This window comes from Argentina silus, assembly GCF_951799395.1.
Source record: "Argentina silus genome assembly, chromosome: 15".
Classification (NCBI taxonomy): Eukaryota; Metazoa; Chordata; class Actinopteri; order Argentiniformes; family Argentinidae; genus Argentina; species Argentina silus.
The window spans coordinates 13,460,396-13,474,699 of record NC_139669.1 but is presented as its reverse complement, the minus strand read 5'-3'; the positions used below and the strand labels follow the sequence as shown (position 1 = coordinate 13,474,699).

Here is a 14,304-nt window from a genome sequence, read left to right as displayed (position 1 = left end):
CTTTCACTTGGTTGTTGTTGGTCACAAAAGGGGATGGCTTACTTTTGATCCGCTCCGCCGCGTCGTTGGAACTGTCGCTGAAGAACATTCGCGCTGTGCAAAGCGACACAACTATCCGTTTATACTCCCTACGGAAGTTCTGGTTGAGCAGTCCATAGACAATGGCGTTAAGGCAGCTGTTGAAGTAAGCCATGTAGTAGCTGGACACAAACAGCCACTCTGGAATCATTGGAATGACTGCTGCGGGGTTGACTGCCACGGCTAAGCCGATAAAATTCAGAGGGCCCCAGCACACGGCGAAGAGGACAAACACCACGAACATGGTGACAAAGTTCCTCACGTCGTGCGGTGTAAGCTTGGGCCTGAACTCGGGCTTGACCCTCCGTCGTACCTGTATGACCAGGATCCAGATCCTCAGGTAGCAGTAGGTCACCACCATGATAGGCAGAATGAAATGGAAGAAGACCACGGCGATGGTGTACGCCTGACTGGCTGACTGGGCGAAGGTGCAGGAGTAAACCCTGGGGTCGTATTGGAGCGATCCCACGTAGAAGTTGGGCACCAGGGCCAGCACGGTCAGGAGCCAAATGAGAAGCACGTAGCACAGGGAGTTATGGTCACTGTACAGCTTGTCATACTTGAGGCTGTGGCAGATGTAGCAGTAGCGGTTGATGGCGATGCCGGTGATATTGAAGATGGAGCCGATGACGCTAAGACCCATGAGGAAGCCACTGACCTGGCAGTGGATGAAGCCCAGGTTCCAGCCATTGTGGAAGATGGAGGTCAGGACCAGAGGGTAAGGGTAGATGGCCACCACCAGATCTGCCACGGCCAGACTCACAACAAATACGTTTCCTGAAAAACAAAGGGGAAACAAGTCATACCAACTGTATGTTCTTAAAGCATATATTACCTAAGTACATAATTAGCATAAAGCAGTATCTAATCTTAATTATTCACTATTCATAGCAAGCTTATGAAGCCATTTATGTCATCAACTACATTATCAATCAAACAAAGGAATCGTCGACAGTTCATCAACATCTGGTCTAAAGTCCTTCATGTAATGGATGGTCCACTGCAAACACCGCTGCGGTTATGATGTTTCAAGTTGTCAATGAGTACACAATAAAGTTGGTGTCACAGACAAATATGTTTTGAAGTTTACAGATGTTTCACAGATCAGTTTGAGCCTGGATCAGCAGATCATTTTCCATTCTATATTAATCAACTGTGCCAGCTGGACCCAAATGCATGACCTTTATTGCCATGAAGAAAGTCAGCCCTCCTAAGTCTGAAATCTGCTCCTCCTCTTACAGGGATTTAGATACACCTGCTTTTGCACATGGTGTCTGGAGCTCTTGGAGAAGGCTAGGAAGCACATGACACAGTCCATAGGGCAAAATCTTACGCTGAAAATTATAAAGCATTATTACTTACAAGCATGTATGAACCTTCACAATGTTTAATCATATCACAGTTTTATCTCTCAATGCGGAAATTGATTGACTAACACAAAATGGCAGACAATAACTCATTATGAAATGGTAGTAAGACGTTACAACAAGGCTCTTATAACAAGTCTTATAACGAAATTATAATGCATTGTACCTGCCAGCGTTATAGTATACTGTTGACAATAAAGAAAGCAAGCAACATACTTCTTTTCTGAGGAATTCAGAGAAAATTATTCACAAAAGCACCAGTCATTCAACCTATCCAATCAAAGAAATATGAAACATGTCGTTTGACCTGACCAATGGTGACCTGGAACTTGCTTTGCTATGTGTCTTCTGTGGTTACCGCTAAGCCTTTGTGACGTTGTTCCTCTTGGTTAGCTACGGCCTAGGGCCATGGTGGCGGCGTGGGATACACAGTTCTAAATATGAGGCATGCCCTCTTTCAAAGCATTCACACTAATGGCAAAGCCACCACACTCAAAATACACTCATGTATCAGGACTAGGAGTCATATTTGAAAATAAAAGGTGTGTACTGTAGCTGTAGCTGTCAATCAAAGTTTGTTTTAGGTGGCTAAAACAAAAAAAACATTTCCCTTGGTCTGTTTGCTGAACTACCATAACAACAGATATCTCCCTGAGCATGTAGTGTATGAGAGACGTACTCCTTTAATTCTGTATTGTATTTGTGTGAATTTTGTGTACGGTATATCGTATTTTGATGTCAAAATACCTCACAAAAGGAATTCAAACACAGACAAAAAGGTTATCATACTGTAATGTACCCTATTGTATAGTACATACTACACAGCCATGATCCACACCATCCAGTCCAGAAACACCTCGCTCACCTCAGTGGTGGTGGGGGATATCTGAGGTAACACACCCAGAGAGCAGCACTGGGACTCGGCCCTAAAAGCCTCTACATGGACGCTGCCACTCCCCAGCCAGTTGGCTGATACCACTAATGGCATATATGCTGTGGGCAAACCTTTGGTCAAGGCTTTTCTACACCACTTCACACACAGAAAGAGACATGGGAAAAATTCACAGGATCCTTTGAGAGGCATGGGAGTGCAAATATACACACTCGCTATTTTAACCGTTGACCATCTCATGTACACAGCTTCCTACTCTACCACGCTATAGGGAAGACACTGACTCAAACATGGTCTGGCTGAGAACAGACATGTCGTACTATAAGTGTGTTGACATTACTTGCTGAAGATGTACCTAATACAAGATGATAAAACAACCAACTACATGTGTAGTTAGAGAGAGAATTCAGAATTCGAAATGATCTATTGTACAACTAAACTCATTTAATTTTTTTTATAAAATGACAAGAACGTTTCCAGATATATTCAGCTTCCAGTATAGTTTTATTCAGAAAACGTTAAATGTAGCATAATGACACTACTCGTATCCAATTACCATATTTATTTTTAATTTGACAACCTGCTCTAGGCGATGCAAGAGTGAAAGAAACAAAGACAATTCTGAGTGTTCATTTTCTTCCTGAGGAGATTTAAAACACTCTCCTTTGTGCAAAGCACTCCCATCTCACTCTCGTCCAAGTGTCACCAGCTATTTATTTTGATGGGAACTGTAAATTGAATATGATGTTTCAATTAATCTCAAGATGATGAACACATTCCCCTCGGGGTCTGATCTGATGTCGTTTTTACTTATGGTGAGATGTTGTCGTAGAGACAAATACATGTAGATCTAACAGGTTATTCAGTGTGGGTAACCTTGCTTGAGACCTGAACTCACCGAACTAATATCTAGGCTTTACCTTGACAAGCTAATATAGATTTTAGGTGCGTAGACCTGGGTTTGAACCCAGTCGGTCATATAGAGCTGCCTCAGTATGCACAAAGAGCAAACAACAAGAGAACAATAGACTTGTAAATGCTTGCATCCACATTATGCTGGTTTGTGAATATAGTACAAAAGGGAAAATTATGCAAAATGAGCCTGAAAAATTATGCTTTATCATACTTAAATTTTTGCTAAATGTCCACTTTCCTACAGCAGTAGTCAAACAACACAGGAGCACTAACATTTAGTGTTGAGAGACTCAGTCATTTGTTGGGATTTGTTTTCATCCTAGACAGCTGTTCTCTATAAATAGGTGTATGCCACGCTACCAAGTCTATCATTGCACATTTGTCAAGTCATATAATGAATAACTGGAGATGTCTTCAATAAATCAACAATACAAAAGCCTTGATCCATGAAACCTGTGTCTTTTCCTTCCATGAGTGATCAACAATCATCGCTAGCTAGAGATACATGGCTGAAGGAACACTGCAGTAATACCATTCATCAGATTAATAGCGTATGTATCTTTGAAGCCAGCATGCTTCATCCATACTAATCATCCATCTACTTAGTTACTATAATTCCATCAGTATCCTGTGAAACGTGGCCTATCTGTCATACTGTATTGCACGTAGTAACACCCCATGAAACATTATGAATAGATTTGTGAAGATTGGATTTGCAGGCTAAAGGCTAAAGGCTGTGGCTGAACAGAATAGAAGACAATATTACTTTATCCCTTAAAACCGAAGTTCATCTTCTGCTCTGCCCCCAACTTCCCCAGACAGTACACAAACACACGGCATACACTTGGGAGGAGTAGAGGGTCAATGGCAGTGCAGCGCTCTGGAGCTAGTTTGGAGGTTAAATGCATTGTTCAAGGGCACGATGGCAGATAATGGTACTGTAGGATCTGGGACCAGCAGACCTCCAATGGTCAGTTCAATTTCCAAATTCTTGCAATTTTTTCAAGGGTCACGGGTCCCCCTCACAGAAACTGTGGTCCACCTCTCCTCCAGACTACATAGAAACCCCCTGAACTAGATCATTTGTTTTCCATTGCAGTGGAATTTGTGATTGTCAAACGATCCCTGGTTATATGGTCAACAAATGTTGCATTTTCATAACAATGTTTCCTTTCTAGTGTGAATCAAATGGATTCAAATCAACCAAATTTACTTCAACCTGACCACTGAATCCCACCAACAGTACACATATAGTATCTCTGCACTGAGATAATAAATCACTGACAAGGTGACACACACAAAAGACTACTGACCTGTTTGTGAAAAGAGCACAAGAACCTACGTTGAATAAGACCTCTACAAAGCCTTAGTCTATCAGAGGCAGAGAGATTGGACTTGTGATACTGAGTCATCTGCTGATCTGAAGCATAGAAGCTTGTTATCAGGATCTATAATTGCTACACTGCCAGGGGTTTGGGTAGAGAGAGGCTTCATGGACAAGTATTAGGTCTGTTCTTCAATAGGCGTACTGTGCTGAATAATTCCATGTGATCTTAGAGGGAATAATACAAAACATGACTGTTGATATTGTAATGGGTAGATGTAATGGGTAAAGCATTGCACCTGTGGGCTATGTTACTGTAGCAAGCAACACAAAGTGAAGGGGCTGGGCTAGCTAGCTGGCAATGCACCTAGCAGGGGTTACGCTAGCAAAGAGAAGGGGCTATGCTTGCTAGCAATACAAACATCATGAGCAAGGCTAGCTAGCAATGCAAAGAGTATGGGCTAGGCTAGCTGACAAAGCAACAGGACTAGGCTAACTAAGAGCAGCGGCGCTACGCTCCACCCTCAACCCCTCCTTGCCTGCCTCTAACTAATCCCGTCATAAATACTCCATTAATGGGATACTTTGGCCGCATTCCAGAGCTGTTGGATTCGACCACAGCAGTTTGGCCTCTGAACACTGCGGGCCTGTCAGAATCATTGCATATTATTAGCAGATTGATTGTTATAGATGAATGACTTGCTTGTTTGTTTAAGAATTCAACTTTTTACTCAATATTTTACAGAATGACAAGATGATGGACGACAATCACCATACATCGCTCATACATTCTGTTGCTGTTGTATTAATATTACATAGTAATTAAGTCATAGTATTTTTTTGTTGTTACAAAAGTGGAATAGAGCCTGTTCAAAATACTTAACTTTTTACAAACACTGCTCAACTCTTCTCCTTCTTTCTTCTTATACTGTACAGTATATTCACACCAATAAACATGCACTATTACATATAATTAGTAAACCAACTGAATCATCTGTGATCCTACTGAAACATAGTAAAATTTACTAAAGAGTGAAATGATCGGTTCTAACTAAACCCTCCACAGTAAGAGCCAGGCAGCCGATATGGAGCCTCCCTCCCTCCAATCACATCAACTGTAGCTATGCATAATGTGCACCACACAGTTCCCCTTGAACAAGCAGTGAGGTTTAGTTGATATGACTGCCCAAGGCACCCAATTCATGCCAGACCCACTCACAGAGAGTGGGAGAGAAGAAAGCATTAGAGAAAGGCTATACTCTATTATACTCCAAATTACTAAAGAAAAACAATTTAATCAAATGCTTTTGTATTTTTTGAGAGAAACAGATGCACGCTTCTGCTAAATTGATCCCGATTGACATGTAACATGTTTATGAGCTCTCTCTGTTCCGCTATATAACAAACACCAGAACCTGCGTTCATACAGGATGAAGCAGCATGTTTCTTATCTACGTGAAAAGCTGAGATAGGGATGGTTTATTGGCAGAGGTACTCTCTAGGTGCCCAGGGTGTGTTGAAATGATTATTTTACAAGGCAGCGGGGGCGCCCCGGCTGAGTAATGCTAACAGACAGTAGTGTCACAGTACATAGAGTCTCACAAGCTGAATTTGTTTAATAAAAAATAGAGACATCGTGTGTGTGTGGGGGTGGGGGGGTGGGGGGGGTGGGGTGGGGGGAGCAACTGTGGCGTGCCATTGAAGAACAATGAGAGTACAATTACATCTTGCATGCATGCGTGGTTCGGGCTTTGTGTGGCTGTGGGTGTGAGTGTGCATGGCAGAGCATCTATGCTGGTCCTTTAATTTTCCTTTGTGAAAGGACAGCTTGGGACAGCTTCATAGCACACAAGAGAAACAGAAAGAGCTACACAAAGCAGGGGCCTAGTGGGAGCATTACTGGGTTCATCTGACCTACTAATCATACTAAACTGTGCACTGGGGTAACTCTTCATTTCACAGTCTTATAAACAATGGTATTTATTTAGTATTTACTATGTGTGTTTAACATGTGTTAAGATGTTTTTTTCTTGAAATAATTTCACAAAATTAGCAACTTCTTAGTAACAAGAAGTAGGCTACTTTCAGTATAGCATAGTATTTTATTGTCCATTACACAGGGAAACGGAAGTTCATCTTTTTGAATAACGCCCTCCCATCCCCCAGAGACACACACACGTAGCCCATACGCATATTGTATGCACATTCACAGAGAGGTATATATGATTGATATGACTTGTTTATATGATTTAGTTCAAATGTATTTGTCGAAATGAATCAACAAGTAGCCAAGAAGTAATTATATATAGATTAATCATGTATGTTGTATATTAATCATAAATAATGATTATGTAATTATTATGTTACCATGACATTTTTATGTAATTGCCAGGTAATAAAGCTATGCCATGCATGAAGCTTTCAGAAGGAGGGTAAACCACCAAACAGATGCTTTAGCGTATCTATTAGGTACAATTCTATATTTTAAAACATACATATTGACAAGACAAAGTAAAGATGATAGCATATTGTATTATAGTTTATAGCTTATATAAAAAAGGCTCCCAACTCATCCTGTTGAATATCATGACATATCAACTACAGTACATCCCGTTCAGTAGTCTAACTGGTACATCTCTGTACTCGAATACTCGCTCATGAGGTTGTTACGTACACAAGACCCCTATCAAACATCAGTGTGAATACAACAAAGTGTGAAAACCATGGGTGGTCAAGTGGAATGTCCACACCTTAAATGTGAAAGCCATGGGATCGATGACTGAAACAATGAAACACCTGGAAAGACAATATTGATGTTGAGAGAATAAAACCAGACTGCTGCTGTCACCCTCTCTCGCTCTTTTTCATACACAGAGAGAGAGAGAGAAAGAGAGAGAGTGTGTGTGTGTGTGTGTGTGTTTGTGTGGGGTTCCAAAAAACCCAAAACATGAGGCTACTGCACTGCCTTCAGCAACTAATGTATTTACAAACATTGTGCATCCTCCCTCCATAATGTCTGAAATGATATATCAATTATTAAGAATGGCTTCCTTATCAGTAAAATGTATCTAATCCCTCGGCTCTGACAACACTGGGAACAATTGATATTCGGTGCATGTACACTGAGCTTTTATGGCATCCATTAGCAAACAATATGGGCGATGTGGGAACTTCTGTACGGGGGACACAGCATGACAGAAATACATTATGCAGAATATATGGAATATACACTATTGTATTTATATACTCCATAATCCCTTGTGCTGCACATCAAATAGTTACATGTAAATCACTGTATGTTCACGGTATCTGAATTTCTATCTGTAGTTTCCATCTGAAAACCATGATATACGGTAAAGGATGTTGAGCCATCTGTAAGGCTGATATACAGGCTGTACAGCTCAACTTGGCAAGTGAAGGAGAAGCATAAAGGTTGGTTGTTGAGCCAGTGATAACTCATATACATGCAGGGAAGCCATTGGCTGGATCAGATCTTTATGATATGGAGCTAGTTAACTCCTGCTGCCAAGTTCTGTAGTGTAACTTCTGATTCAATATGACAGTGTTCAGCTTATATGGAAGCCAAATCACCAAGAATGAATGCGCCACAAAATCCGCTGTGTATAGCATAAAACAATTAATTATATTGAACGATTGAATGCAATTTAACAATACCTGTTGGACAAGTTTACAAGGTACTTTGTTGAAAATGTATTAAGTTGTCACGCCTACTGTGAGTGTGTGTGTGTGTGTGTGTGTGTGTGTGTGTGTGTGTGTGTGTGTGTGTGTGTGTGTGTGTGTGTGTGTGTGTGTGTGTGTGTGTGTATGTTTGTGTGTGTTTAATAGTATTATGTTTTGTTAATATACACTTAAAACCTGTGTATATTAACACTTCACTTGCCACAACCACAACTGTATTAGCCAGGAAAGCCTGATAGAGGGAGAAATCGAAGAACGGGCTCATTGTAATGCACGGAATGGAATGAGGAATAGTATCAAATATTTGTTTTTGTGTTTGTGTTTCATTCCTTATTCCATTCCATGCACTACAATGAGCCCGTCCTTCGATTTCTGCCTCCATCAGCCTCCCCTGGTGTTACCCTGTGACAGTTTAGCTGTCTGCCTCACTAGTCATTCATACCTCTCGGTGTGTGAAGAGGACACTGCATTGCTGAACATTTACAGTGTTCTGGGTATCCATGATCAAATGAGACATTTGAGTATGAGACATTTGAAAGAAAATGCAGAGAAAATTGATGGTTGATGATGCATGCATATACAAATCAAATGTATGCTTAATGTGGAAATTAGATCAAACTGTCATCTATATTCTCATCTATATAAGGAAAAATCTTAATTTGCTCTTCAGCCATGGGGAGAAATAAACACTAATCTTGTCATTTTAATCTACAGTATACTATAGGCATATGCCACATGCACATTCATACTTTGTTGGTGGCCGTAATTGCACTGCTAAACCACAGAAAATACATCTATAAATATGTGCGTATATTGTTACAGGAATGCGTAATACTAAAGAAGAAATAAAACCCACGAATGCAATATCCCACGAACACTAAAATATTTCGAAACACTATAACAGTACATACAAAGACAAATAGCTGTTTACTAGTCTATTGGCTCAAAGATATATCTGTGCGTAAACGCATTCCTCCAGTCCATCACACCTGCACGTAGCCGGGGATGCGCGCAGGTTGCAGCCGTCCCTCTATATCTCCACAGCAGCTTATCTCGCTCTCAGATGTACTTTTGGACACATATTTTCCACTTTCTTGTAGCCGACAGTAGGAAGACAAGCTAAACTATAAAACAGGCACCTATCCGACTTACCTGCGTTTCGTAGTTTTTTGTTTCTGTACACGGAGAAAATTACCAGGAGGTTGCCCAAAATATCAACAACGATCGTGAAGATCAGAATGCTTCCCAAAGTTGTCGCAACCCACGGAGGGCGATTCAGTGCGTCGTGGTGGACTAGCGAAGAACCGTTCGTCAGACCGCTGTCATTTATGATCATTTTATCGTATCCCTTCACCCTCTTCAGTCTGCTGAATAAATCTGAGGTTTGCGCTCCATAGCAGCCGATTGTGCCTATAGCGCAGCTGAAACTTGGGATGGTCTTCTATTTCACCATGTTGTAGTCCCCATTATGGTGGCAAAGTTTCATTTATTCTGCCACTTGAAGACGCGACTACACTTTTATAGTCTTGCATCTCCCATTACTATGCTGCTTTGACACATTCAGAAGCAACTTCAGTGCTTTCTGAATGCCATGAACAAATGTACTCAAGATGGAGTGGAGAACATGCCGCCCAGTGGATGAGCACGGTATGCGCGCCTCTCCACGACATCAATGTAGTTTGATGTCTATGTGCCACTCATTCATATCAACACTCGCACAAGTCGATAATTTATTCATATGTTCATTCATCATTTTTACATATTCATGCGAAAAAAGCCATTCACATTTAAGGGCGAAAAGAATTTATCATGAATACCATTGGTTAAATACTGATGAATATTTATGAAATATGATTTAGTATATATGACTACAATAAATACATTAAGTAATAATAAAGTAATAATGAGACCTAGTAAGGTCTCATTCAGTTCAAAGATTAGCCTATAATTCATAAACCATGAACTATATATTCATATTATTCTCTTTTTTACTGACCTGAAATCTTAATTTATCATATGACTTTTGAAGAATAATTTAATTCATTTGTAGTCTTTATTTTCATAATAAGTAGGTTTTTGCAATAGGCGAAGCAACCATTTTCTTTTTGCAAATTGTTAGCCATAGGCGTACGGTCACAACTCTTGATTTTTGTTCATCATTATCATATCCATCCATGGTCATCATCAATAACATGATAATGGTAGTGCCAATACAATAACACATTCAGACGGATATGGAGAGAGAGAGAGAGAGAGAGAGAGAGAGAGAGAGAGAGAGAGAGAGAGAGAGAGAGAGAGAGAGAGAGAGAGAGAGAGAGAGAGAGAGAGAGAGAGAGAGAGAGAGAGAGAGAGAGAAGAGAGAGAGAGAGAGAGAGAGAGAGAGAGAGAGAGAGAGAGAGAGAGAGAGAGAGAGAGAGAGAGAGAGAGAGAGAGAGAGAGAGAGGTTCAAGTACCCTCTTGCTCGGAAAAAGCGTTCGAGCTGCCACATAATTCTCAATTCAACTCTGACTGCCAAATTAATTTAGTCACAATAAAAAAAAGAAAAGAAAGAAGATTGATGGACATATTTGGCTCACATACACGCACGCTCGCGCGCGCGGGCGCGCACACACACAAACACACACACACACACACACACACACACTGAACTTCCTGTTTTTGATGTCAACTCACCCTTGTCAGGATTAATAGGCTACTTTAAAGGCAGGGTTGAAAGGGAGATTTTCCCTTCTTTCAAAAACTTCAAAGTTGCTAATACAAAGCAATCCAAAGTAGGTTTCACTTGAGTTATGTGGCTTGAGTTATGGCGAGACACATTTTTTTACCAGATGAAAATAACATTGTGTTTCCATTATATTCAATGCCTTAATTTATTCTTACACAGAGAAAATTAAAATGTTTCTCTGTGAAGCATTTTAATGTTTTAGTGGCCAGAAAACCATAACGTTTAAAATGTAATCATATAAAATGAATGTTAAAGCATTCGATTCTTAGAAAAGGAAAAAAGTATGTTTTTTTATTTTTTTTATCTGGGATCTAATTTCAGACTAATAATGAGCAAGACAACAATCTAATGAAGGACAATTCAATACAACTTTGCATTTGCTAATTTATCAAGCTAATGTCCCCCAGATACGTATATTGATGGATCATGATCCTCCCCCACCTCACCAATACGTAATGAGTCTCAGCATTGCATGTCTATAGAAGGTCAAAGGAAGAGATCCATTTATCATCATCATCGTCATCATCATCATCAACAATAGCAACAACAACAACAACAACAACAACGCCATCATCTTCATCATTCGGAGCTACAACAAAATCATTTGCATCATATATTATTGCATTCCAGTCTCATACTTATTGGAGTCACCTGTCAGTAGAGATTTCTATCATATTGAATACATACTGCCCTGTATACATACTTGTATGCAAATTATATCTACTTCAAACAGTAACTGCTTTCTGAGTTATGATACCATAAATACAGCTCCACCTGCATACAGCTCCGCCTAGCTGTTAAGGTATTCATACCATTGTTCTTCTTCTCTCCCAGGTAATCACTTACAGTGCTTCTCTCTCTTCAACACCTCTCCTTTAATCTGCCAATGTTTCCTACGCTCCCCCATAGAGCACTTCCATATGTGCACATCTGACTGTTTTCAAAGTGACACAGTTATACTGGCTGTTGTTCAAAGGTGTAGCAGGTACACGTGGTTAGAGTTGATAGACAACAGGGATTTGATACTGACTTACTCTCTTACTAAGCCTAGGAAATGTAAGCTTTTATTTAATGAGGAAAACTATCTCAGAATACTGGGAAAGGTGGGTTGACCTGTGATCAATGGAAGGTTGGAACTAGATATGGAATGGATAGTTGATTGGCTGACTCACTTGTGAACCGAATACAGTCAGTGATGGGAATGTGTAAATGTCTATATATGTGTATGTGTATAAGTGTGTGGGTATTTTATGTACCATACCATGCATAGAATTGTGGTTGTTATGTTCTCCGTTGAGGGTGGGTTGGGGCAGAAAAAAAAGGGGAACTAGAAATGATGCAAGCAATGCTATCAGATAGAAACAGTAAACAGTAACGTAAGTGAGTCTATTTACTCATTTTCAAAGCTGTCCTCGCCCACCCCCCCCCCAATAAAAACATAAGATCTCAGAATTCTCATCGTTTCTATTATGCCTCAACTCTGTATGAATCGAAAATATAAGCAGAACATGAATACTGACATTTATCAAGATCCTATGCAAGACTGCTGCCAGGGCAAGCTTCAGTCAATCCCAACTACAGCCAATCAGTCAATCAGCAGCCGTCTACTCCTGTAGAAACTCAGGGATGTCACAGAGGACATCTCTCTTCCTTCTTTTCGGTCCCAGCGATGATTCAGCCACTGACCCAACCTCAGGCATCAGCTCAGAGTCAAACCCTGTGTTTGATCTGCTGTCTCCACTCACTGTAGAGCAAAACAACAACAGAACAGCTTGTTTACTGTCAAGCTTTGCTGTCATAATGTTGGGATATAGTGTGTTCATGACATCTGTAATAGACAACTGTGTGCTCTTAATATCATGTCATCCATAGGTTGTAACAAAAGGGAGATGTCAACTGCGTCATCATTGAAATGAAATATTTTCATGATGAAGTGATAACCACTATTTGCTCCTCTTTTAGCAATGTTGGTCAAGAATAGCATACTGTACTTAAAGGAGGACGTTCTATGCTCCAAGCTCCTCTTAGTGGCAGTGAAGGTGTCTTCCACACCACCTTATGATTGCAGTTAATTTCTTCTGCCCTCTCAGGAGAAAACACATCTCCATTGTTTACTGCCACCATCTCCTCTATATTCCCATCAGCTTTGTCCCTATTGTTGAAGACATACCTGTTCCCACATTTCTCAACAAGCTACTAGAGCGCCTTCCATGCTCAATGGTTGTGTCCCCTAGACATTGTGAACAGCACAATAGTGTCACTCCAGACTTCCTCACTGAGAAGCTCCAGGTGTTCCTCTGCAGCATTTTCCTCATTCTCTTTAAATGCAAGATCTCCCCGTAGACCAGGAGAAGACTGTGAGGTCCTGGAGACCACAGAGACACACTGTGCACAATCTCTTGTTTAACCAGATATTTCACAACCAGCCTGGAGTGTCGACCACAGTGATCTGCCTCCCTGCTACGGCTCCCTCTCTTCACACACTGAGCAGTTCTTCTAAAGTCACACTTCTCTCCACCCAAGACGTTGTTTCCAGTTGAACTCTTCCCTGCATATCCATGCCCCAGCAGCGCAATCCTCAGCTCTGAAAGATGGAGGGAGGACCCTGTCAGTGAGAAAGAGATAGAGAGAGAGAGAGAACACAGCTTATTGAGTAACTCCCCTCTCCCCCAACAGTTGACCCTTAATTTAAGAGTAATAACAAATCTCACCTATGAATTGCTCACCCCTGTTCCTAATGTTGAACATGATACCTGTTCCCACATTTCTTTACAAGCCAGTGGAGGGCTTCCCCTTCACTCTCAATGTGCTGCTCAATGGTTATGTCTCCTAGACCGTCCCCATGGGTGAACAGAACCATAGTGTGACTCCAGACTGTCTTACTGAGAAGCTCCAGGTGTTCCTCTACTGATCTTCTGACTATGGCAGGGAATGAAGCATGAAGCATCTCCTCCTGTATGACCAGGAGGAGACCATGAGGTCCTGGTAAACACAGAGACACACATTGCACAATCTGCTGTTTAACCAGCTCAGAAGTCAACTCTACACTAGTACTCGCCCACCAGCCTGGAATGTCGACCACAGTGACCTGGCCTCCCTGCCACTTCTCCATGTCTCTTCACACACTGAGAAGTTCCACTCAGAAGTTCCACTCAAACTCCTCTCTGCCCAGGACAGTGTTTCCTGCTGAACTCTTTGCAGCTAATCTGTACCCCAGCAGCACCATCCTCAGCTCTGAGAAGGAAAAGGTGACACCGATGAGAGAGAGAGAAAGTGAGAAAGAACTTTTCTCATCAGCTCACAA

At 41.1% G+C, this 14,304-nt stretch overlaps 1 protein-coding gene across 1 annotated transcript in view; it reads right to left on the bottom strand.

Moving 5' to 3' along the window:
- Positions 1-9,611, bottom strand: part of mtnr1ab (melatonin receptor 1A b) — a gene marked incomplete at both ends in the record, with an annotated part of 18,459 nt that extends 8,848 nt beyond the window's left edge. The window contains 2 exons of the mRNA XM_083685633.1: positions 8-855; positions 9,428-9,611. Coding sequence (XP_083541759.1) covers positions 8-855; positions 9,428-9,611 — 1,032 coding nt within the window. The remainder of the gene's footprint in view (positions 1-7; positions 856-9,427) is intronic.
- Between the last annotated feature and the right edge of the window lie 4,693 nt (positions 9,612-14,304).